Below are 26278 nucleotides of genomic sequence, written 5' to 3'. Positions count from 1 at the left end.
AGTGAAGGCCGTTGATTGGCTCTCAGCAGTATCCGGTGGGGCAGCGGTCCAGGGCTCGGGAAAAGATCGAAGAGAGCAGAATCTGGTAACGGTACGCTTTGACAAATACCAACCGTCCCGAATCACCGTCGAAGGGCTTGGTAGGATTTTACTGTATCTTGTGAGTGTTCCTATTCTTTTACTTGAACGTACGCATGACCTCTGTACAGGTGAAATTTGTTTTCTCTGCTTTGCGTTTGTTTATGATAGAACCCAAGATGGCGTCACTGCAAGAGGGCTTTGCCTTTGCACGGAGCTAGCAAGCTATACATCCACGTGAGAGGCAGGGAAGACTTTAAATGGTAGCGCAGACCTGTCAACATGTATGACTTTGTAGTACTTGACTCTTGAATACGACTCTTGAATAAATATATATATATGATCAGTTTCTCAATTGTATCTCAAATCATGGGGGTGTGAAAACATTTCTGTCTCCCAGTGGGGGCATGACAAAATAATTGAGAACCACTGAGTTAAACCGTTGGGTAGCACTTGAATTCTGCATCTTGTCTATCACCTCATCACCTCACCTAAATAAAAATAAATAAAGTCATCAAGTATTTTAGATATTTTCTGTAGAAATTGTATTAGTTTGTAATTAGTCTGTTATAGCTTGTTGTTTCTGTGAAAACTTGATGCACATCTATGATAGCATTGCATTCATAGGGTGAATGTGGTTTCCTTGCAGTTCCTTCAGTTAAACACACTTAGAGGCCTTCCTGTTGTGTAAAGTTCAACCTCCCTTTGAGCGATAAGTGATGGTGTGCGAAAATGACTTGCATCACAGATGTTGATCAGAAGATCCTCGTCAGTTTTCTTAGAAGTGCTATTATGTTCATAAAAAGAGCTTTTTCCCGTCACGCTTTTTAGTCTGACAAAGTATGTTAATTAACAGGCCTCCTATTGGTTAGGTTCTTTGTGATCTCGAACTTGATGGAAAATGCTGTGGTCTGAAGTCAGACATCATATGACCAGTTTCAGTCCTGCTGCTAAACATTAAGCGTGTCTTTGCCTTTGCACTCAGGCTGTATTTCTCTCACATCCCTGTTACCCAGTTGTCCCACCAAATTGCTCGTTTTAACCCACTAACTCCCATGTTAAACAGTGAGGATGTCATCATCTTGTTTTGTTCATCTCTTCCTTTTGACTCTGTCCCACACTAAGGTTAGAGGTCATAGAGCAAGGTTGCGGTTGTCATCATGGCTTCTGGAAGCACGAGCAGCGAGGAGGAGCGGAGCCTGAGGGAGTGCGAGCAGTACGTGCAGAAACACAACATCCAACAGCTGCTGAAGGACTGCATTGTCCAACTGTGCACCTCCAGGCCCGATAGGCCTATGGCCTTCCTCAGAGAGTACTTTGAGAGGCTGGAGAAGGTGGGTGTAGCCACCGGACATGTACATATAATATTTTATTATAAAATGAAAGCTGATTAATATGCATGATATAATTATTTTTTGCTTGTCAGGCAATATTTCAGTTTATCCCACCGGGGGGATCCCAGAGGGGTAAAATTTATTTATAGTGTTCCGCTGCTTCGAGCATAGGACACAACTTAGGCCCTGTCCACACGGGAACACTCCTGAGATTTTTGTTTTTGGCGGCTGAAAAAAATTTGCATCCCCACTGTGCAGGATTATTAAATTGTTGCATCCAGATGGCAACAGATCACTGACTGAAAACAATCTAATACACAAGGCATGCCTACGTGTGGGACTGTGAATAGACAGGCAGACAAAGCACGTGACACACCAAACTATAGAAGAAGAAAGAACGCATGCACATAAGTCTGTTGTCTTCCGCTTTCCAAGACTCATCTAGACTTACGAGAAGTGGAATTACTTCTGCGAGTCACTATGGAGTATAAGACAACAAAATATGAAGAGAATGTCGATTGGGGTGAGTCATGTCAGTAGAAATATTCAGATATTATGTTGGCGAGTCGTCAAAGCTCCCTTCTGGTCACGTGACGGCGACAGGGTGGCGTTGGGTCGGTGACATCATTGTTTTCGTATAACATAAGTGTCGGCTCTCTACATGAAAACGACAAGACAGTGTTTTCAGATTTTCCCACTCTGGAAGCCGTTTTAAAAAAATAGGGCACCTAGAACGCCGTTTCCATCTTGATGAGAGGCTGAAACGATAAAATACTTTGCCGTTTTGACCTATTTCCGTGTAGATATCCCTTTAGTTTTATTTGAATCACATTCAAATTGTGTGTGTTTCTTATAGTCCTTGAGACCAAAAATTGTATCTTTTTTATTGTGATGAAGTTGTGATCCCATGCTTATGGGCAGTCAAGAATTTTGCTGGCAGGTTTATTGTAACCGAGAGCCGGGGGGGAAAAATGGAAATAAGTATTTGATCCCCCAAGTATTCTGAACGCCACAGATGAAAATTATGCCCCCATGACCTACAGAAATCTCTCTCTTTAGGAAAGTCCTCCTATGTTCAACTCGTTTAAGCCTAGGTCACAACCCACCGCTAATTGCTTTTAGTCCGTATGTTTTTTGCTGAGGTCACGGCCGCCACGTTTTTCTGAAAACATAGGGAGGGAGGACGTCAGCGCATATCACTCACACAGTTGCGTAAGCGCAAGGTGTAAGTACATGGCCCGCACGCCACGCCTGGCCGTGCGCGGTTGCGTGCATCATATGTTGCGCACGTGGTAAGTGAGTTGTACGTGCTTACAACGTGCTTGCCACGTTATCGTACTTACATGTGCTGCCCATGTACGGTGTCCTTACTCACTTGCATGTTGTAAGTGCAATGATTGAGAGTTTTTCCCCGACCTTCCATCATTCCACTGCAGAGACTCTGGGTTCTGATGCTGCAAAAGCAGCTTCAAGTGGCAGCACACCTCGAGTAGCACCATCTGACTCTCCTTGCTCCTCCTTGCATCTTCCGGGGCCCACCTCTGCTGGGCCCTTCCGGGCGCAATCGCTGCCATCTGAGCCACAGATGCAGCCGACCCCCTCTTCTGTGTCCTCGCCATTCTGGAGATGAAATCCAATCCAATCCATTCCAAAGTGCTGCACAGACTAGTAAAACCATAAATAATAATCAGTAAAAGTACAAATTACTACAGTAAAAACTAATAAATTAAAATAAAGACATTTAAAACATTAAATATTTAAAACAAGAAGTAAAACAATACATATAAAGCTGATATGCGTGAATATCTTGTTTTGGCTAAAATACAAAGATAATGTGTGTCTGCTTTCATGGATGACTAAGAAAATAAAAAAATATTCACATTCACATGAAATAGCTAAAACAAAAACAACCCGCGAAACCCCCCTTAAATGAGAATGTTCAAAAAAGGACTCAGTAATGATTAGCTGCGCCGTTCTTGTTAATCACCTCAAAAATTGGTTTGGGCATGCTTGATGCCAGTGTTTCCGGGAGGCTAGTGGGAATGTTGATCCAGGTGCTGAAGATGGCTTCATGGAGGGAATCCACTGTCTGGAACTGATGTCCATTTTTATAAACTCCGCTTGCCATCCGTCCCCAAATGTTCTCAATTGGATTTAGATCAGGGGAACACACAGGATGGTGAGTGAGGTTATTACTCTGGAAGAAGTCCTTATATCAGGCGAGCATTTTGAACTGCAGCGTTGTCCTGTTGAAAAAGCCAGTGATTACAGCACAGACGAGGGCCTTTAGTCATGAGGGATGCCTCATGCAACATCTCCACATAGCAAGCTGCACAACCTGAAGCTCCATTGTTCCATTGAAGGAAAAAGCACCTCAGATCATGGTGGTGCCCCATCCACTGTACAGCGGTTAAAACATCTCGGTTGTTGTCAGGACCGTCAAGGTTACATTTTTTTTCTAATCAGAGAATAAAACATTCTTCCACCTTTCAATGTCCCATAATTAGTGCTCTCGTACAAATTCCAAACAGGCAATTTGTGGCATTGAAGGAGAGGAGGCCTTTGAAGATGTTTTTTTCTTAGAACGCTTCTCTCGCAGATGATGTTTGCGTGTTATTGGACTGCATTCTGCACCAGCAACTACCTTAATTTGGTCTGAGGATCATCCCTTGTCTTGATAGACAGCCAGTGGGATCCTCTGGGTCAGGGCCGGTGACATTTTTTGGGCCTACCACTTGACTTTTGTGTTAACCCTCCGGATCTTTGAAGAAGTTTAAAAATGACTGTCTTACTACGTCCAACCTCAGCAATGGCGCGCTGTGAAAGGCCTTGCTTATGCAGCTCAACAATCCAACAGCATTCAAAGAAACCTTTTTTGCCTTTGATATCAAGAGATCATGACAATGTGAATACCTGACAGAAAATGACATTGAATCCACATTTTTCCACAACATCCACAAGATTTTGGCTTTTAAAGTCTGTGGTCTTAAACTTTTGATCAGATGATGAAGAGCCTATTTCACTTTAATGCTTGTTTGCAATAAAGTGCTTGATTTTGAAGCTCTACATCTTACAATCCAACAGTGCAAAATGTAAATTCTTGCAGTTTTTCAACTCTTAGCCTAACAACCACATCCATACTACTGCCCTACCAATTACTAAGTCATGTTTCCTTGGGGATCAAGTACTTATTACCCTCAATCAAATACAAATTACACAATTTTTTTTACATTTTGTTTCTCTTGAAGTAAAAGTAATATTGTTTTAAATGAATATATTGAGATTGTGGTTGCATCCATGTTCCAAGCTGGTACATTGATTCCAAGTAAATAGTTGGGTCAACTAAACATTCTGTCCAAAAGAGATACCAGTAAAATGATGCTGTGCATCTAGTGAGCTAATTTAAAGAATGTATAAAATACTGCTGCAGTGTTGGGGATGTTATTTCCAACATAGCAAGACACAGCAACACACTAAAGGGACATCTGTTTGCCTAACATAATCCTTATTAAAATACCATGGAACCAGTAATTTTGAAGAAAATCTGTTACAGGGCACCAATTGACTCTTGCATTAATCCTCCCTCACCAGGAGGAGGTCAAGCAGATTCAGAACCAGCAGAAAGCCAGCAGTTCACGCTCAGACTCCCGCGACGAGGAGGTGTCTCCGCCCATGAACCCTGTGGTGAAGGGTCGCAGACGGAGAGGAGCCTTCAGCGCTGAGGTTTACACAGAGGAGGATGCAGCCTCCTATGTCAGAAAGGTACACACTTTGACTCAGTACCCTGACATGCTTGCATGCACCATCAGTGTAATTGAAGGAAGTCATTCTTTGGTGTGTGTGGTTTCTTTTAAGGTTATTCCGAAGGACTACAAGACAATGGCAGCTTTAGCCAAAGCTATTGAAAAAAACGTTCTCTTCTCTCACCTGGATGACAACGAGAGAAGGTAGCTGATTTGACCTCATTTTTTTGCTTTTTAAAGGTTTTAATAAATATTATCTAACACTTTTATCCAACACTTTTTTTTCCCCAGTGACATATTTGATGCCATGTTTCCAGTCACCTACATCGCCGGGGAGACCGTTATTTTGCAGGGTCGGATTGCTTTTTTATGTCTCTACGAAAAATGGAATGAAAACATGTCTGAATGAGTGTGTATTGTTAATTTTTATTGTTAACCTGCAGGTGACGAGGGTGACAATTTCTATGTTATCGACCAAGGGGAGATGGATGTGAGTATGAAAAGTCAAACCTTGCAAAAATATTGACCCTAACAAAAAGAAGTAGCCAGCTAACTAACAAATAGTATTAAAAAGAAACATTTTCATAATCCTTTATGCATTCTCTTCAATCTGACAGGTCTACGTGAACAACGAATGGGTGACGAGCATCGGTGAAGGCGGCAGCTTTGGAGAGCTGGCACTGATCTATGGCACCCCGAGGGCCGCCACCGTCAGAGCCAAGACCAACGTCAAGCTGTGGGGCATTGACAGAGACAGCTACAGGAGAATACTCATGGTGAGGAGATGTTAGCAGTAAGTAGTAAGTAGCAAGCTAGATAGCTAGCTCGCGCCTTCCATCCATCCTATTTTCTATGTTCCTTATCCTCACTAGTAGGAATGTTACAATTCCCGGAAGTAAGCCACAGTAAAATCTGACACTCTGTGTGCGCTCGATTAGGAGGGTATGTGGGGACGTCCGTGAAAATGCTGCTTTTTCATATATCGGGTGTATTTTCATACATATACATTTTTGTTAGGTAGATTACATTTTCTCTTCAATTTGGTGTTGGACGACACTTGGTGTTGAACCACCACGACTCATACGAGTGCTTTGAAAGTTAAGTCCAACTTTAAGCCTTTGAGACTCGGAGCTTCAGGCAGGACAAGATAAAAGGAATGTAGGATATACGTAAATTCACTTTAATATCTAATCTGATAAAGTAATCTGATAAAATATGTTAATTTTGCCCTGGAATTACTGTGTACATGCAATTTGTAGTGTGGTGTGGAAACGAATACATCGCTGCTGCTGCACAGTGGCGGAGCTACTCTGGCCACCCCACTGGCCGCGTAGACATTTCAGGTATCAACATAATGCCACCCCTTTTGTGAGTAATGGTTATCGGTTATAGCACAAAAGCCAATATTGGACATCCCTAGTTATAACATCATTAAAAAGTCAGTTTTGCTTAATAGAGGATCTTATAATTACAGCTGCAGCAATTAATCAATGAATCAATGATTAATCGAATATCCAATTAATCAACAACTATTTTGGCGTTTGAAAAACAGCGATCAATATTTGTGCCTATTTTGTTGTATGTTGTGGACCAAACCACTAACTGCTTGTGTTTGGTTCATATTGATTTGGTCCATCTATGGCCTAACCGATTACTCGATTAATCGAAACAACAAGGTTCAGATTAATCGACTGAGAAAATAATCATTAGTTGCAGCCCTAAACAGAACCGTGATTTTTGTTTTGTAGGGAAGCACTTTGAGAAAGAGGAAGATGTACGAGGAATTCCTCAGGAAAGTGTCCATTTTAGGTGGGTTGTTTCATCTACAGTTTATTTTTCTCACTTTGTGTTTGATGCTGAGATCAGAAATGCCTTTTTAAGGGATTATAAAAATTACAGGTTTAAATCTGTCATGCTTGCCCCTCCCTCAGAGTCTCTCGACAAGTGGGAGCGCCTGACTGTTGCCGATGCCCTGGAGCCGGTCCAGTTTGAGGACGGACAAAAGATTGTTGTGCAGGGGGAACCTGGAGATGAGTTCTTCATCATTTTAGAGGTAAATTCCTGATCCCTATCCTCCTCTCGCTGCCGCACAAGAGAAGCACACACAAAGGCTTCAACGATGTCAGTATCATCAAGGTATGCTTAGTGTCACATTTATTTCAACTGTGTGTGTGTTTGTGTGTGTGTTTAAGGGTTCAGCTGCAGTGTTGCAGCGTCGCTCAGAGAACGAGGAATTTGTTGAAGTGGGGAGATTAGGACCATCTGACTACTTTGGTAAATCATTATGATAATCATTGCATTTTGTTTGTATTAATTGTTATTTTGAGATATGAAGAACACTTTTATTTGGAACATCTTCACATTTTATGTTTTTATAACAGTACTTGGGATTTTGAGGGTTGATGAAACTGTGATTTACCTAGGTCACTTGTTCGCTTGTGCTTTAAACTTTAATCCACTTTCGTATTGTCATTTATGGTCATCTGTGGCCATGAACACTTTACAGAGCGCACACTGAAAGAAATGTTAAGACTTTTAAACTATTATATCAATAGAAATATTTATTTACTGTAAATACACCTATTTTTAATGGCATCTTATTGTATTACAAATATATTTCTAATAAGGACATACCTCATTATATTTAAATGCTATTTATTTATTGTATTCTCTTTTCTGTGCTGACTGGCTGGAAATAACATATTGACTTGAATATAAGATGACACTGCATATAAAACTCTTGTTCAAAACATGTTTTTGGCCAAATAGTTTGTAGGACAAAATGAAAAGACAAACTAAATCTTAATCTTAAATGATTCATTATTCATCTTAAAATCATGTTTTCAATATCAGCCAGATAACAACTGTTAGGTAAAACAGGATTTATTTCTTAGATGTTCTGAGATGGAGTTGTTTGACCTCATTTGATCACCTTCATCTTCAAATTCACATCATCACTCTTCGTCTGCAGTTCTAGCTTGCCCCCACCTTTGAGGCCATTAGTGTGTGTGTGCGTGTGTGCGCGCGTGCGTGCGTGCTTGACAGTGCTTGGGCAGAAGTTTTTTGATGGCACCAGTTGGTTTTCATGTATAATTGTTGAGAAAAAAATATATTCAGGTATATTTAGGTCAGAATGGTAATAATGTGATTGTACTGCCTTAGGGATAAGATGTTCAATTCAACTTATTTTACCAAATGTAGTTCCTTGCTCTATAAATGGCTACTGTGACTTATCAAATGATTTTGTTGGACGGGGAGACACAGACACAAAATGTGTTGTCTTTCTGTGTGGTGCAGGTGAGATTGCTCTGCTTATGAACCGCCCCCGCGCCGCCACCGTGGTTGCTCGTGGGCCCCTGAAGTGCGTCAAGCTGGACCGGCCTCGCTTCGAGCGCGTCCTGGGCCCGTGTTCAGACATCCTCAAGCGCAACATCCAGCAGTACAACAGCTTCGTCTCGCTGTCGGTCTGAAGGTGCTCGACGCCAGCCCCCAATCCTTCCTTCCTCTCTCTGCTCCTCCTTCTAGACCCAGGGTCCACCGACGTGATTTGCTTTTCGCCACTTTCTTGCCTCCCTCTCCCCCCCCTCACTCCTCTTTACTTTCATGGTTACCGCCCGTCACGCTGAGGTGACTTTTTAGCCGTTCACCAGCGCTTGTACCAGCTGCTGTAACGTTACCGTGTAGGCACAGTTGCATCACGCTACCTATGTCATATATCTGCTGGTTACGCTTTGTTTTAAGAAACGCAAAGCTAAGAAGGTTAGGGAGATGTGGGCTCTCAAAAGACAGGACAATCACAAAAACCCTCACATGGCCAATTTATTCTACCCGTCCCATTACACAAACATCCAGCAGACGTGACCGTAGAAGACCAAACCTTGTGGGTTTGATGTGATGGCTCCTTTTTGAAACTTGCTTGATAGGATGAGATAATAGTGACATTGAGAAATCCAAAAAGTTGAGTTTTAGTGTGCAGCTTCCAGGCTGGTGCCAAATGTTTATAACAAGGTGGAAATGTTACCTATTTGGAGCTCGACAACGAGTGTATTTTGTTTTTTAAACCCTTTTGTCCTAATCTGTAGAACAACTTTACAAGAACTGCCTTGAGGAGAAATATCTTAAAAAAATAAAATAAAGGGGAAAAAAACCACAAGTATTGTGTATTTCAGTATTGAGGGTTTTTTTTCGTATGTACCAAATAACTTGGTAACTCTTATGCTATGGTTTGTAATCTAGTTAATGATCATTGACGCAATGATTATTATTAAATTTGTGGTTTGGAGTGATGGTGATGGTAAAAAAAAACCTTGTCTTTTGTAAACACTTATTTTTCCATAAATTCTATTTTAGGTGTCCAGTGCCACAAAATAAATAAATACTTCTTGTCGATTGATTGACACAACAGTATGTCATTGTATTGTGTAAAAATGGGTTAAAACTTGTTTCCCCCCAAATAGATGAAATGTAAAGAAACATATTTCAGGGCATCAGAGGTGTTTCTGGTTCGGATATTTATTTAAAACTTAGCTTTTTGCCGACTGGATCAGCTTGTGATTATTTTTTTTTTGCGCTTTTTTTTTTTTTTGGTATGATGTTGTTAGACAAATCCACAACACAATGATGATCAGCTGTGTGTACAATATACCGTACACCAGGCCCCTGCAGCTTTGTGTTTGATTTGTGACCCCATGACTATTTAGGTGGCCTCCGATGTTAACTAACTTCTTTCCTGCCTCGTTGTCTGTTTCCCAACACTGCTGTTTCTGAAAAGATTACATTTTTATTCTGATTGCAGCAGTCATGTTAGTTGGACATGAGTGTGTTATCTTTAGCTGATCAAATTCTCGTATTGCCCTCCCACTAGGCTATCCTTGTGGATTTAGTCACTTTCTGTCCATCCCACTTGACAGGAAACGACCATTTGATAGGGACGAAGGTGTACGTCAGACTAATGTAAATAGCTGCAACATCAGCATTGGTTTAAATGTTTTAGCCACACTGCAATCGTCCCGGTTTGCCTTAGCTGACCTTTCCTGGCCCTACAGTAGTTTTTGGTCACTCCTGCTGGTTCCCAACCTTCAAGCTGGTTGGTTTTTGAGCCGGCAGTGCACTGAACTGCAAGGCGATCAGAGGACCATTCTATTTCTATTCTTAACCTGTATTCAGTTTCACCTCCTATATGTGCAAAGATGTTTATCCTTTTTTGGTATAGATTGTTCCAGATGGCAGTTTAAGCAATAAAAAAGTAAAAAGAATTGCGTCTGTTTGTTTATGTAGTTCATTCAGCCTATGGTGGGTGAATTTGAGGTTGTTTTTTTCCGAAAGAGTGCAGAAGAAAACTACCCTTAATGGTTGAGTGGTTTATTACCCACCCAACTATCATTTTTCTTCCACCCTCAAACCAAGTAAGACTTGAAACACCTTTTAACACACAAAATATGTTTATTTTATGTTAATATAGTCACTTGCAAAAATGCCCATCCAGTGCATCACCGTCTCATCCCTGAATGTTAACTTTTTCTTTAATGATTATGACAAAGTCTTAAGGCTTCATTTATCAATGAATCTGCAGGCATTTGTGTACTAATATTAATTAAGTGTGATGTGTTTGGTCAATATTATAGCTGACACTCTTGTCATAAATGCAGTCTTTATATGTGGACTTGTACATTATTCCCCATACGTACACGATGGGATTCACAGCATCTTTCATCCATGGCTTGTTCCATTAAAATTGAAACAACTGCACTTCATCATGAAGTCTAAAAGAAGCAGAGTGACTTTCATGCTCTGCTACCTGGCCTTTTTGGTCTGTGTCTTGGCCCAAGGTTTCACTGTGGACTTAACAAAGTCACTGGAGACGACTCGGTCCTTGCCCAGCCTTCGGACGCAGCGCTGGACCACTCTCAGGAGCTTGTGTAACCTGCGGTCCAGTGCTGAGAGGTGTGGTTCTGTTAGGATGGGCTGCAAAGGGTCTTTTTGCAGAGACTCCCTCATCACGTCACTAAGCTGGAATTGTTGTTGAGCCAGCAGCTGGAGTCTCAATAGAGTGGAACGCTTTATCCTGTGGTAGGGAAGGGATGAGATGAATGATCGAGGCAGAGGCACAAGGGATATTTTGATGATGCAAAATTGATGAACAGGATATCAGAGTTTTAATTTTGTAAACTAAAACTGAACTGTTGGTTCTTAAATGTCAACCCTAAAAGCTATGATGCATTCAGCAGATCAGCTTTCAATCACACTAATGTCAATCACCTTCGTGCAGTGCTGCCATGTCTCTTGTGTCATCTTGCTTGCTATCATGTAAATGAATCATCTACAGCAATTTGTTTTAACAAGAATACAAAAACACTACAGGACAGCGGAACGGCGCAAGGACGAAAAGGCACGGTCACATGAGTGAAATACGCATGAGTGACAATCATTTCTTGTGTTGATCATTAAGGTTGATCATTAAAATTCAAAGGAAGGTTTGAACTTTGAGAGTGTTTAAACAAGACAGAAATGTGACAAAATGTTATAGCCTGTCTGAGAAAAGTGTATAAAGTGTATGGTGAGGGGTTTTACAACCTTAAAACATATACAATAATTGTAAAAACATAAAGCTGGCTACTTCGCAGACTTCACTTGTTGCGGGCTATTTTGGTAACTTATCCCCTGCGAAAAATGAGGGAACAGTGTATTAAACAACGTAGTCGTCAGTTTCTTTCATATGTTGGTCTCAGCAATGCCGTTTTTCTAATTACACAAAATTTCTGGAAGGAAATACAATTTATAGATCATTTTATCATCAGATCATGTTTAATAATAAATTATAATACATCACATTTCTAGAGTGCTTTTCTTGATACTCAAAGATGCTGATGGATTTTGGCCTTTTTGGGGAGTAAATTTGCAGACCTCCATCAAAAGATTTGTTCTACGGTGGTCCCAAAATCAACAGTTTCAACACTACTGTATTTTGTTAGTGAAACACAAAAATCAAAGTGTTTTTGTGCTGAACAGATAAAATGCAATTGTACCGAACAGGTTTATATAAAAAAATATTTAGTAAAGTCATTGAATTTGTAATGTTTCCCCTCCTCTCTATAAAATCTGTCTCCATTTGTATAGAGGTGATGTTTAAGTTGTCATTTCAGGAACGGCGATGTCTCTCCATTCTAGCATCATACTTACATGCAGCACTGAGACAGAGGAGCAAGGATGGACATCTCATCTTGGCTGTGCTTCCCAAATCTACCATCACATAGGTTTGGCACCACATGTTAATAAGATCACGGCAGCAAAGGGAAATACTGATGTGTTTTGGTCGCTCACCCTCTGGCATTGTCCAAGTGGAGAAGAAAACCTTCGTCGCCAAATTTGGTGAAGATCTCATAGTGGTGTCGATCCATGTTGCCTGCAGAAAGGTTAAGAGATGTGTCAAAACACATGAAGACGTGGTGATGGAGTGATCATGTGTCATTACCCATTAGAAAGTCAAAGATGGACATGTCGATGATGTTGAGGAGGCGGTTGCCTGAATTGTAAGGATAAAGTTGCTTTATCGTGTCACAGTAGAGCGGATTCATCTCCCATCTTTTAGAGCAAAAAAAGAGGCATAATGATGCATAAATGATATGTTGATGTCTTATGGGTCTTACTCTTCCCGCCCGGTGAAGGAGTAGGAGCGTATCCAGGGGTTGGGGATGGAGATGCGGGGGGCGATACTGAGGCCAGGCAGGTAGGCCGACAAGGAGCCCTCCAGAAGGTCAGGGGTCCCGCACACTGCATACTCCGTCTTACACACATATAGGCACTTGGCAAAAAAGCATGTGTTGTTTGCTGTTTGGAGAGGAAAAAATGATGACGGTTATTTTCTTATTTACATATATTCACATACATTTGTACATATTTTACGTGACCTGCTTTTATTGCCCCCATTAAGGCTTCTGTTGTTGTTTACATATAGATGTGTGCTTAGCAAATTTACACATAATCAACACTATCAACCAATGTTAAAGAAATACATGTTTCTGTCAACCACAAAATATAATGTAAAAAAATATATATTTTGTGCACATTTTTTTTTACATTACAGAATTAATTATTATAGAAAAGTGTCTCTTCTAGTAATACTGACGTACTACTGTACTGTATGTTGTCCACTAGATGCCGCTAATTCCCCTCTAAATAATCCTGCAGCATAGTCAGCGAAGCGCAAAACAGTTATTTAAACTTTAATTTTCCTCATACAATTACGGTAGTAAATTAATGAATTCATATATTTGATCTATCATAAAATATATATCTATCTATTTACAAGTATCTGTCTAGCCTAGCACTACAACTGTATAACAGCATTTTGTCCAAGATGGTGCGAATTGACAAATGAACAACACAGAAAAGGCGAAGATAAAAAGGGACTACATGACAAGCATGTATAATGGCGTCTTAGCGCGCCACCCCTCTTTTTAACGTAGGCATTTACCGGGTGAGGTGAAGAAAACAGCTCGTAGTTCGTCATTTCGGGTCACTTGGAGCACTTCTCCGGTGAGGTTCAGCCACCTGCCAGCCACAGGAGGAACTCTGCGGAAGTCCAGGATCCTAATGTGGGGGGGGTCACATACGCAACATTGTTAGGAATGATTCACCGTTAACCACACATCAGGCTAAATTCATCGTAAGTACACGCTTGTTTTTCTGTGTGTTCTTGCTTAAAAGATTATTATCAATAAGTCGAAACTACTGAGAATGCTTAGAAATGGCCAGGGAATGAAGTTAAGACAAAAACATTCTGTACTGTATATCGTAGCCAGGTATTGTGTAAGTATGCCCCCTAGTGGCTCTGAGCTGCGTTGTGACGGTATCATTCACAGTTAAAAGCATTATTTGCACAACAACACCGGTGTGAAAGCATTTTCACGTTATTACATTTGTATCCATGTCAAGAAAGTATGAAAGAGATTGTTGAGTGGTAATGAGACAGCCCTCAGGTAAGACGAGATCTGCAATGAATGAAAATAGGAGTGTGTAGAGAGGCAATGTGTCTGCAGCGTAATAATAGTCTGGGTCAAATTATAGTTAAACGTTGCCTCTGCAATATTTGTTGTTGTCTATATTTTTGTAGAGATTTGATGACTTTACATTATCATGCATGTGTAGCAGTCTACTTGACTGTACTTTAGTAAATCACACTGCCTCAGCTATTGTGCACTTACTTACTTAAGTGGGTGTGTGTGGTTTATTATGCTTACTCAGTTGGGAAATTCTAAGATGTCTTAATGTATTCTGTCATACAGTGGAATCTCCTTTCACTGACACAGTCCTGTATTTAAAAAAAAAAATTGTACAACTTTTGGGTCATTCAACTATCTTTTTTTTTTAGACGCACTCACTTTTTTGAACTATTATTTTTGTTTTCCACATTATGTGAATTTGTGCTTACAGTGTACATTAGGGTTACATTACAAAATTTAAATCCAATTTATCCTATTTCCACCTGTCACTATCATCACAATAACTATTAATTCATTGCTTAAATTTGATTCCAATAAAAAACATTAACACAAAGGGCTATACATAAACTATACATAACTACATAAACTGTACATAAAATACACTATAAATAAACTTAAATGCCAAATAGTGTGCTTTAGATAATGCTACATTTACTTGCATTTTTTAAATTGGCAGCATTACAAACCCTTGCATTTTTAGCTTAATGTGTGCCTCTGTGGCATGCATGTATAGAGAAGATAAGAAAAAAATCCTGAAATATCCTGACTGATGCATAGTGGCGTGTATGGAGGTACTTTACCTGTCCAGGTGAAAGGCAGCAATCTCTGCATTGTGTCTCTGGACATCAACAAAATAGAAGACGTCTTCTGGAGTCTCCTCGTGCCTCTGCTGCCTGACACACACACACACATAGTAAGTAGTGTGTTCATGAAGGTTGTAAATGGGGCTCTATATGTAAGCTCACCTCTTTGGCTTGAACATGGCCTTGGCAAAGTTCTGCATCTTAAGAGCTAGTTTCAGGTGGTGTCCACTGGGCTTCACCACTGCAGTAAAGACAAAATAAAGAATTCCATGGCATTATGCTATGAAAACAGTACTGCTTTTAAAAACATAGCAAACCTGATCAGCCGGAATCGCTAGTCATTGGAGCCGTAGGATATTTGTAAAACTACAGTAGATAGACTTTTCTCAGGAAGACAGGAAGTGAGAGGAAGAAAAGCTTTGCTGTGCTTGGGGAGCAGTCATTTGACGCCACTTGTTAGTTTGCATGTAAATCTCACATCGTTTTGTGTCTTTTTTTCTTGGGAAAATAGTCATCTATATGAGTCGGTATGGTAATTGGGTCAAGAAGCAATTGAGGCAAAATGGAGTGCACTACTTGGTTCTCACCAGCAAAGGCTCTGTCTGTTCAGTTTCAACCAGTTTGCTGTTCAGGTACAGCAGTGGTGTCCAAAGTGCACATTGTAGAAATAAAATTAAACCACAAAACCCAGCAAAAATGGGAAAAATGTGAAGAGAATATGCTGAAATGTTGGCACTAATAATAAAACAAAAATATTGTGAGCATTATTGTGCTCAATACAACACCGAAACAGGAATTCTGAACATTCATAGACCCATCCCACAGCCCATTGTGACAATCCCATGATCCTTTGGCAAACAGTAGCTCATTATGGTCGTCAAGTGAGGTCGCTTCAAATGTAGGTGGAGGTGAACTGACTTTACCTTGACTGCAGTCACATGCTCCTTTTAGAGCCTTCTCATCTTGAGTGTAGTCTGTAAGAGGATGATATATTGAATGAATAATTCATCACAAGAATAGCTACGATAATGCAGAGAGCGAGAAGTTTGGTTTCATCCATCCATCACCTGCATTGACCACGGTCATGTCTTGCATGTCCCTGAGCAGCTGTGTAATAGCGGGATCCTGGCGGGAGTACAGCGCATAGCGACTTATTCCCAAGTGGAACTTGAGCCAGCTGGCCTCAGGGTCAAAAGCCACTTCATGTTCCACTACAGTAATGTTGGAGGCAGCCGCAGCTTCACTGTATAACTTCATGTGTCTGAGGAGGGAAACAATGAACGCAATAATGTCAGCTGGCTTATTAAAGTTTCGGAATGAACAAATTAAGTAAATGATGTCATTATAAACCATAACGAGGATGGGGCATTAATTCGAAGTAGGAGATAATTGGTGAGAAATTTGAAAACTCATTACATATAACAACTTCATTTTTTAAACTTTAAGCATCATTTGGAGTGCATGAGAAAGTGGAAAGAAAAGCATAGCTCTCTTTGACCATATGGTCATTTATTAAGAAGTGTATTGCACAACAATGCAGCAACAGAACCAATGTTGTAATAGCGGTCAGCAGCAAACTGCTCAGCCAGCATGAACACTAGTGATGACTTCATAGTAAATAACAGACAGCAAGGTAACACATATGTTTCACACCAACAGCCAAGTTGCGTAATCACCCTTTTAAAGCGCGTGCAGAGGTAGATAAAGCTGCCAGACGCTGATCACTCATGATACTGTACTTCATATGCAGCTGCTGCCATCTCAGCGTTTCCCACAGGACTGCAATCTATATGTGGTGTTGTTGTCTATCTGACATCATCATCTAATTTGCATAATTGGTCATGACGCAAAACTCCGGGCAGAGTGGAGATTTTTTTAAAAACTTTGAGTGTTTCTGTGTGGACGGTTACAACTGAGCTTATTTTATTTGTGACATAAGATATGTGCAACATTAGCTTGTGTTTTTAAACCTTATGTTTGTTCTTAGCACTTAGTCGATGTTACCAACATAGAATGGTAGCTCATTGTTGTGCGTTACCTTACCTGTTACTTGTTTTTTTTTTCTGGGTCATATGTGCTCATGAGGTGTGTTAAGAAGCAGAGTTTCAGTACCATTATGTAGTTGGAACGGCAAGCTACGCAGACATAATGTCTTTGTGAGCGAGGGCAAATCTAAACAAAAAAAGGCAGCGCCAAATCTATCTGTGGCAGTCCAAATTCATTTGGGGCGGGCTGTCCCATTGCATCTTGTGGAGTGCTGCCTGGCTGTGGCCAAGGGGCAGAGTGACTGATTTTACGACTGTTCAACTCACAGCACACAAACACAGACAAACGCAAAACCCTTGAAATAAACACTATTTTGCATCATTGCATGGAAACAGATGCACAGCTGTTAATACCATGTTGTTGTTTTTATACCCGGGGCTCGTTAGAGACATAGGTGGTTATTTGCTTTTGTAGAACTATAGGACTCGGCATAGGGGTGTATATTGGAGCATTTACAATACACAGGTTATTTTTACGGGCAAGCAGTGCACACAACTCTGAATAGTAGCATTAGCAACAACGCTAGTGCTAGCATATTATTTTACGTGTCCTGGCTTGTGCACCAATACCATAGTATACGTAGGCTACTAAAAGAAGTTGTCTGGTGTCACTATGGCGCTCACAGAGACGCATTCTCCAGTGTAGCGTCGAACTGATTATCAAGCTCTTATTTTAAGACAAAGTAACTACATATTGTTGCTATAAATGGCAGCAGAAGCGGGTAAATAGCCATAAAGGGCTCATAATTCTTCTCCTTTTCCACCTCAAGAGCCCAAAAATGTCTCCATCATTCTGAAAGAGTAGACCAGACAGTATCATAAGCCAAGACAGCTTTGTCTCTTGACAGATGGGGACGTCAGGGGTGTTTAAAAAAAACCCTGTTTACCTTCGAATGTGCCAGACGTGGGATCTCAGAATAACATGTTTGTGGTGTGGAGTGTGGACTCTGATGACGCACTGAACGCCGCCTTAATCACTTTGCCCCAAAGCAAACACTTGTGATTGTTTTGGGTGATTTTACCACCGTGGGTGTGCATCTGTTATCATGCTCTGATGCAAAATACTATCCATTTTCAAGGTTGTTTTGTTTGTCTGTGTGCAGTGAGTTGAACAGTCGTAAAATCAGTGACTCGGCCCCTTAACCACTGCCAGGCCCTTTTATACGTGCTTTTAGAGTGAGGTGATGGGCCAAACATGTTCTTTCTTCACAGTAACACTTGCGACATGTGTGGTAGTTCATCTATATCACTCAACATCTCAAAGTAGCTGGCACACACTTTTATTTTTTATACATTTTGTACTGTAAATTTGTCTCTGTAATATATCTTCCTTGAAAAAAAATAACATGTTTTTAACAGTTAAAAGCTTTGACACAAAAGAAAAAAACTGATTATTGTTATTGATGCTATTCCTCTTCAGCCGCAAACTAGCTGAGAATAAATCAACGGCACCCCTGCTGATTGCAGCCAGGTAGTGCACTCAGACACTATTAACCAACAATCAATTCCACACAGTTGTCTGAATTAATGATTAATGATGAATCGATTATTATGCCCATTCCTATTGATGACGCATTCAGATATTACAAAAACTGCAAAAATCTTTTATTATTTATTATTAACGTTAATAGACGAAGACCTTCGTCAAGGCCAAGCAACTGTGTCCTGCAGGTGGCGGTAATGTCTGCTGTATTTAGTGCATAACTCAAAATGTAATACTGTGGTACCTCGGTTAACGCCCACCTCAGTTAGCGTGTTTTTGGGTTAACATCTGTAGTGTTTGCAAAAATGTTGCTTTGGCTTGCCTTCGGCCGCTTGGTTAGCATGCTATTGGCGTGTGTTACAAACTGTTGTATTTGTGCTTGGTTTGTTCCCGCAGCCATCTTGGACCATGCCTCAAGACAAAATCTCACAATGCTTAGTTCACCCTTAGCTATGGCAGCCTGTAAGGCACATACAGCATACTTAATGCAATGAAGTGACCAAAACGATGGAGCCTCGCGTTGATGACTACTGTCAGTGCATTTTTTTTGTGAGCGCGAGGAAATCTAAATACGCCGCCATGAGTCCAAAGGAGCTTGCGAGTGACAGCAATATTACAAAGACAGTGAATGCCACTATTGAATTCAAGAAAGAAGAATAACTTTGAGGATGGCGTCCAGGTTGCCACTCTCGGGAGGATGTACTGGAAGCTCTCATCAACAATAAGTACCATCCTGAAGAATAACAATGTAATCAAGTGAGCTAATATTGCGAAAGGAGTAACAGTGTTAACAAAACAGAGACCACAAACCATGGAAGGTGTTCAGAAGTTGTTGCTGTTGTGGATTAAGGGCTCGAGGAGCTAGCTGGAGCTGACCTGTTGTCAGCACAAGGCTGCTGGATCTAACACAGAAAACGCCTACAAGGAGTAAGTCTGTTGATGAATTAAACCAAGCAGCGGCAGGTTCGATAATTTAAAGAAAGAGCAGGCATACGCAGCGTCTTTCTTGTGCAACATGAGTGTAGTAACATGTAACTCTACAGTAGTATGCCCTCCAAGCTTCTCCTCTCTCCTTTCCCCCTCCCTTTTTGCAAAACTAGGTAAAAGTGAAGTTAAATGTTCACTTCTTTATTTAATGTCATGTTTGTGGCATTGTTTTTTAATGTAAAACTGTGCATTTTAAAAGCCTTTTACTGCCCCATAAGTGCATTAACAGAAAAAAGGGACCCCCCCCCCCTCCCCTTTTTGCAAAACTAGGTAAAAGTGATGTTAAATGTTCATTTGTCCAGTTTGGTTTGGTTTGGTTTAATTTTATTTGAACATGCATGAAGGTTACAATGGAATACATCTCATGAATCATTTCACAGTTCCACATGTCCAAAAGGAGTAGGAAGAAGCAAAGCTTATTTAATCCTACCCCACAATCCATTCCACATCTTGTGCAGTACATATTATTCACTTCCTGTATTCCATGTAATATTTTTCCATATGATAATCACTGTAATAATAAATAAATAATAGTAAATTAAAAACAAGCATGACAGGACAATAAGTATAATAATCAACATAATAATAAATAAATAAGATGAAGGCAAGCATAACAAAACAAGTTCAAGACTCTTCTGCCTTGTATTTAGCAAACATCAACTGCTGTATTGTTTTTTGAATTTGCTTGTCTTGGTACATTGAGTTCCTTACTCAATCCGTTCCATAATTTAATTCCGCATACTGAAATGCTGTGGGTTTTCAGCATTGTTCTCGCATATAAGTGTTCTAAGTTTAATTTTCCTCTAAGATCATATTTCTCCTCTTTTATAGAGAAATACTGTATGACATTTTTGGGTACCAAGTTATTAACTTTATGCATTATTTTAGCAGTTTGAAAGTGTACTAAATCAGCAAATTTTTACATCTGTGATTTTAAAAATAAAGGGTTTGTATGTTCTCCATACGCGGCATTATGAATCCTCACCAGTCTTTTTTGCAGTACATTGAGTGAGTGAAGATTGCTTTTGCAATTATTGCCCCATATTTCCACACAATAAGTTAGATATGGTAATACTCAAAGAACAGTAAACAGCCCACATTTGACTTGTCTTTTTTGAGAAATAATAGGCCATAGTCAACTACGAAAGAGCAGCATTTATTAAGTAATGAATGTTTGAAAAACGCGATAGAGCGATGTTCAAACCATGATGTGGCGAACAAAATGCTCTACATGCATGCAGAGTTAGAGGGTGTAACGTTAAACCACCTTTTAACACGTTCAGATTCTTGCATCTCTGAATGTTAAAGCCTTAAGTTTCTGTAGTAAGATAGAAGCTGACCTTTCCCAGCGTGACACCTTCTTCCTGTAGTAGTCCATCAACTGCTCCACCTGCAGCAGCCTCTCCTCAGGTCCCAGCACGGGGGCCTGGAAGTTATACAAAGGATGAGCGAAAAGCCTGTCAAGTTTTGACCCCCCATTGTCTGGTTCAGAAGGAGTAGTATCCTGGAGCGGAATGAAAGTCCAACTGGAGAAATGACTGGGGAGGCTGAAGTTGCTGTGGCGACATGGACAGAAGTGTCTCGTCCGCCGCAGCTTTGGCAAAAGGATGAAGTAGATGTCAGCGGAGAAGATAACAGTGAGAGTTGCGGCCAAGAGGAGTCGGTCTTTTCGCATGATGGAGAAGAAAAGGAAAACAGGAAGAAGTTGACTTCACATGCAAGGCATCACCATGAAGCTGATGCACGGTCCGACACTGCTGGTGTACTCTCTGCTGCAGTTACTGAAGAAATGAGCCCACAGCGAGCGTGTCTCAGCAACATGCTTTGAGGGTGAGAGAGTAACAGACTGCGTGTGCTTCACAGAGAGAGAGCGAGGGAAGAGAGAGAGAGAGGGTTTGGAGGTATGTAAACAAACAACAGGTCCACCGATTGGGAGTTAGCGTTAAAGGGGTGGGTGCATGAAACGCAATCCCACACTGGGGGTGGAGACTTGTTACCGCAGCAGATCTGAATGAAGGCATATCTTTATGTGTGTGTTTTGTCAGTGTCCATTTGAAAATCCAAGTTTACATTTCTATCACATGCTGCATGTGCATGTATCTTAATGGATTCCCATATTTTCTGAGACTGCATACACAGTATAAACCAGAAACCGGTGGTGTCCGAACGTATTCCACCGAGGGCTGCATGCTGAAAAATCAAAGGATGCGGGGCCACTTTTACATTTTTTTTAAACCAATCCATGTACATATGCAGAGACATTTTTTATATTTAAAAATATATTTAATATTTAATAATAAATACATATTCTAAAAATATATATTTACTTTTTTCAGTGACTCCCACATTATTATTATTATTACATAACTTTTTAAAATTTGTACAAATATTTTAACTTTCTTCTGTTACATTTTTTTTTCTTGTATTACTATGACTTTATTTTCATAATTTGTTCATGTTCATCCTTTGCATGATATCATTGTGTTGCAAATGTTACTTCTTCTTCTTCGCTGGGGCTCTCCGGCTTCTTTTTCGTTGGTGTTCGCGGCTATTTGTTCCAGTCAGCGAAGTGGCCATCGAAACTAGAAGAACATTTGAACTATCCCGAGAGAAAACGGAATGTTGGTCCCGGTTCCCATCCATCCACGAGACTCAATGCCTAACCCTACTTAAAACCATTTTACACAGGTGTTGTCCCACCTCTGTTACGGCTCCGATATAACCTATATAATAATAATGATACAATAATTAATAATACAACCTAAAAATGTAGAACAGCGACATGGAAAAAAGGCTGGGGAAAAGACAGCTTTTTCGGGGCGTAGCTTTTTTTACACAGTCATCCAGCAAAATTGCAGTATCAGAGCCATAAAATTTGACATTTATTTTCCTGTGTCTTTTATATAGAATCCAGTGAGGTGGGACATTCCTGCACTAGTTACACAGCATCCTGCAATCAGTTTACACTGTATACGTGTTGTCAGCGCCTGCGTCTGGTGTTACTGTTAAAATATACGAGTCTGACAGTGATAGTTGTTTTCAACACAAGAGGAAGGCAGAAGTGACTTTTGGGTGTCACACTTCTGTCCCAACCATTCTCCATTTAATTACACCAAGTATCTGAATGCTAGTCCATATAGCCTACTCATGACATTAGTCTGTAATGCACTGCTGTTATTGAATGGAGACTGATAATAATGATGATACCATCCTTTTAATCAGGTTTCCACACCTTGGTTCATATCGCTTTTACCGTCTGTGTCCCTACATAGTCATTTTCCGAAGCGGGAAAAATAACCATGTTGTTGCACCAATTTATAGAAGAAAACATGTAAAGAAAACACCATCTCGGCTCAGTCACTGGTCCCCTTTTCTTTGCTCTCCTCCAGCCTGGTTCATGTGAAAACACATAACGTGTTGGTCCTCAGCGCCTATTAAAGTGAGGTAATGAAGATCTCACACGAGGCATCTGTGCAGTTGTTGTGGTGTTTTGGAACATCTGTCATCTGTTTGGGTGTTTGCGCGTCTGTGCGTGTGGGTGTGTGTATGTGTGGAGGAAAGCCACACGTCATTTGTCTGGGAGTTTTTTTTTTATTCTTCTTGCTGGAGAGAAAACAAACTGAGAAGGCCTTGCAAGTTCAACATTTAACCAGATCGGCGTGTGCAGATCTCTGTCACACCAACATACATGCACAGAGTGAGTGAGTGGGTAGATGTTTCCTATAAATGTTTTAAGCTTTAGTACTAAACAGACATTACGTTTTTCTCCTTTGACCCAAGTAAACAGGGTAAAAATAGAACTAAATGTTCTTGCACACGCCCATTTTTTCACATTTTTACTGAAAATATGATTTAAAGAGCCACTACAAACAAAAGGAAAAAGAAACGCAAGAAAAAGTACAAAAAAAACAACATAAACCACACTTATAGATACCTATACTGTACTACCTATACTATACTATAGTATATATTAGTATATACTATAGTATATATTTCTTATTGCATATGTGCACTGACAACACAAAGTAAAACACTTGACAGACATCAATAATGCAAGTGGTTGAGGGGGCAAAAGTGCATTTTTCATGTTTGTATTCGTCACTGTACTCCTCCTCTTCTGAAAAAAGTCAAGCTTGTGCTTAAAATAACACATATTTAAGGGAAGCCTGGATGAGTGCGTTGCAAAATCAAATATGGAAGGAGAACAAACAACATAGAACATTGAACTGCACATCAGCAGAGCTGATAAGACAGTCTGGATTTGGAAGAACATTTCCACTTGTAAAACTGTTAAATGATAACAGTTTAAGATGAGTATGAGATTTATTAGAGGACAGGGCTCGCCATGTTGAGTGCTACTAGGTGGAAAATATGACGACAAAATATGTATCAAAGCTTGTAGAAGTAGAAGGGAAAGCCCCAGCGCTGCAGTGTTGGGAGAGTTATAGTCGGGTACCCATCAATTAAATCTGAAATCTCAAATATGCATCAGTATGTAATTTACACTGTTGAAGAGAGGGGAGATTTTTTTGGCTAACTGGATGAATATGGTCATGGAGAAACATCTTAGCAGCCCAAGGGAGTTTTTTTTAACAAAAAAAAAGGCTAGGTTATCACATTACACACACTTCCAAAAGGTCTGCCCAATTCTTCGCTTTTAAAAGGTGAAATCACCTAAACCAGGAGGGCCCTAAGTCCGGCTCAAGGGCCATTTGCAGCGCTCAACTATGTTTTAATTAGCTCACATCATTTTCCAAAAAATCCATTAAAAATATAAAAATGTAATTCCGGTCAGTATTGGTATCAAGTTTTTTCCTTTTACTTTAAAAAGTCGATTTAAAAAAATGCTATATAGGCCTATGGGCTCCCAGATTTTCCGCCGCACATATGATGACCTCATCAAACCGCATCTGTAGTGTGTAAACAACCGTGGGTGGCTGCAGTAACAAGCTTGCTCGCTCCTGACTAACAATATGTCTGTGGTGTCTCTTCGGATATTAAACTTGCGATTTGCAATGACTGCAAAGCATTGGTTATACGAGGTGGAACTAAGACTTCTTCCTACAATATTTCCAAAATATTTCCAAAATCGAAAGCCATCAATCGGAAAATCATTGAGTGTATCGCACTGGAAAACCAGCCCTTTTCTCTTGCGCAAGATGCCGGACCAAACTTGTGGAGTTCGCCGAGCCACACTTTGCCATGCCCAATCGCAAGTATTTCTCTGATGTTTGCTTACAGTTGCACAATGTTGTTTACAGCCATGTAAACAACATGCTGATGCTGTATCCATTAGCTTCACAACAGATACGTGTTAAGTCCACGACAGGAGATATGTGATATTACACATGTTGGTATTGGTATTGGTTGATATCGAAAATTGAGAGTTGGACAATATCGCCGTATCGGATATCGGCAAAAAGCCAATATCGGACATCCCTAATTAATAATGGATTGATTTTATGTAGCGCCTTTGTACAAGGTACCCAAAGCGCTTCACGGTGAAGTGAACCCATTATGCAATCACTCCTCAGTCACACACTGGTAATCTACATCTGTATCCACAGCTGCCCTGAGGTACACTGTCGAAAACGTGGCTGCCAATTCATGCCAACGGCCTCTCCGACCAGCTTATGACACTTGTGACAAATGTTAAAAAAAACACCTCACATCCACATTACACCTTTATCATTAAACTTAATACTGACTGTTTCATAATTGTTTAATACTTATTTTTTCACTTGCAGGGCAGTGTACTTAACACGTTGCCTGTACAGTTAATATAGTTTGTAATAGTATTTAGGAATGGGTTTTATTTGTTTGTACACCTCATACTTAAACGTTAGAGTTTCCACTATATTCCATTTAAAGGTTTTTTTCTTTGTAAGAACTCTCATGATTGTGGGCAATCAGTGGCAGCACCTGTATGGAGACAAATCAGAAATCAGAATCAAAAGTTGCTAGCTTCATAAATTTTATGAATACTTTATGAAGAAGTGCGGCATCCCCCATCAAAGCATTCCTGACATTTCCCTTTTAGAAAAGAGCTTTTTTACGTCTTTTACAAGCCTGCAGCCGTCAGTCTAGACGATCTGGCAGCCTAGGCCACAAACTCACAACGTGGTGGCAAACACACAATTTAACAGCAAGCAACACTGATACAATGAAGACACGAGTGCAGTCGAGCCACCCAATCCTGCAAATGAAAAATGTGTATCCCCTCAATATGATTTTCACCTCCACATCAAATGCAACTAAAATAAAACTAATTCTTCTTCCTGCCTTCCATCCTGCGCCCATTTTTCTTTGTGGACAACCTCAGCCAAACAGTGGAAGTCTGCAGCCACAGCACTGGGCCAAAACAGAGGGCTGTTGGCTTGGCACAGTCCTCCAGACTTGATAGAGCCTTTTATAGCCGTTTGTGCTGACCACTGCTGGATGTGCATAAGCCTAAACATGCACACATGCCAATTATTCATACGCTGAAAAATGTCATTCCACTTTCCAGAGATTTTGTAAAAATACACCAGTAGAGATTGTTGGTGAAATGAAGTTTATTCATTTTGCTTTGCTATTCCACACCATGCACATAGCTTCATGCTACAGAGAAAGGTGAGTTGTGCAGGAAACTCACTTAGAATGTGCTGTTTGGATAAACTTTTCATTTATTCAGTGGTGAAAGGAGGTCACTCTCTCATACTACTGTCTCCTGTGGAATAAAGGGTACTACATGACATGAAGGTAATTACTTATGTTCGCAAACTATTCTCTTAACTAACAGCCGATACAAGTACTCACATTGC

At 40.3% G+C, this 26278-nt stretch overlaps 2 protein-coding genes across 7 annotated transcripts; one reads left to right on the top strand and one right to left on the bottom strand.

Annotated features, from left to right (window-relative positions):
• prkar1ab (protein kinase, cAMP-dependent, regulatory, type I, alpha (tissue specific extinguisher 1) b) lies at window positions 1-10411 on the top strand. Of its 6 annotated transcripts, none has more exons than XM_054755146.1 (11): window positions 14-160; window positions 1204-1412; window positions 5004-5174; window positions 5268-5359; window positions 5447-5508; window positions 5599-5645; window positions 5773-5931; window positions 6904-6964; window positions 7087-7208; window positions 7348-7429; window positions 8453-10411. In XM_054755146.1, the coding sequence occupies exons 2-11, from the start codon at window positions 1239-1241 to the stop codon at window positions 8623-8625; spliced, it is 1143 nt and encodes a 380-aa protein (XP_054611121.1). In that variant the 5' UTR covers window positions 14-160; window positions 1204-1238; the 3' UTR covers window positions 8626-10411. The 6 variants fall into 6 exon arrangements, with proteins under 6 accessions (XP_054611084.1, XP_054611121.1, XP_054611094.1 ...); XM_054755129.1 differs by adding an exon at window positions 250-341 and having other exon boundaries at window positions 33-140; window positions 5004-5359; XM_054755109.1 differs by having other exon boundaries at window positions 1-140; window positions 5004-5359.
• On the bottom strand, window positions 10408-21327 carry fam20a (FAM20A golgi associated secretory pathway pseudokinase). The gene is made up of 11 exons (XM_054755067.1): window positions 20816-21327; window positions 16028-16221; window positions 15884-15934; window positions 15123-15201; window positions 14958-15050; window positions 13629-13744; window positions 12802-12982; window positions 12627-12736; window positions 12476-12557; window positions 12335-12394; window positions 10408-11219 (listed from the first exon to the last, which is right to left on the bottom strand). The coding sequence occupies exons 1-11, from the start codon at window positions 21148-21150 to the stop codon at window positions 10949-10951; spliced, it is 1572 nt and encodes a 523-aa protein (XP_054611042.1). The 5' UTR covers window positions 21151-21327; the 3' UTR covers window positions 10408-10948.
• Window positions 21328-26278: the final 4951 nt, after the last annotated feature.

Source organism: Dunckerocampus dactyliophorus, chromosome 2, assembly GCF_027744805.1.
Source record: "Dunckerocampus dactyliophorus isolate RoL2022-P2 chromosome 2, RoL_Ddac_1.1, whole genome shotgun sequence".
Classification (NCBI taxonomy): domain Eukaryota; kingdom Metazoa; phylum Chordata; class Actinopteri; order Syngnathiformes; family Syngnathidae; genus Dunckerocampus; species Dunckerocampus dactyliophorus.
The sequence above is the reverse complement of the archived record's forward strand: the minus strand, read 5'-3'. Positions and strand labels throughout refer to the sequence as shown.

Bases quoted from the DNA above. Each gene is read 5' to 3' on its own strand.
- prkar1ab (XM_054755109.1), top strand. From the start codon at position 1,239: ATGGCTTCTGGAAGCACGAGCAGCGAGGAGGAGCGGAGCCTGAGGGAG. The intron at 1,413-5,003 runs GTGGGTGTAGCC...CTCCCTCACCAG, and splicing joins ACTTTGAGAGGCTGGAGAAG to GAGGAGGTCAAGCAGATTCA. The intron at 7,209-7,347 runs GTAAATTCCTGA...TGTGTGTTTAAG, and splicing joins AGTTCTTCATCATTTTAGAG to GGTTCAGCTGCAGTGTTGCA.
- fam20a (XM_054755067.1), bottom strand. From the start codon at position 21,150: ATGCGAAAAGACCGACTCCTCTTGGCCGCAACTCTCACTGTTATCTTC. The intron at 16,222-20,815 runs GTCAGCTTCTAT...TTCCCTCCTCAG, and splicing joins AAGGTGTCACGCTGGGAAAG to ACACATGAAGTTATACAGTG. The intron at 12,737-12,801 runs GTAAGACCCATA...TTGCTCTAAAAG, and splicing joins TCCTTCACCGGGCGGGAAGA to ATGGGAGATGAATCCGCTCT.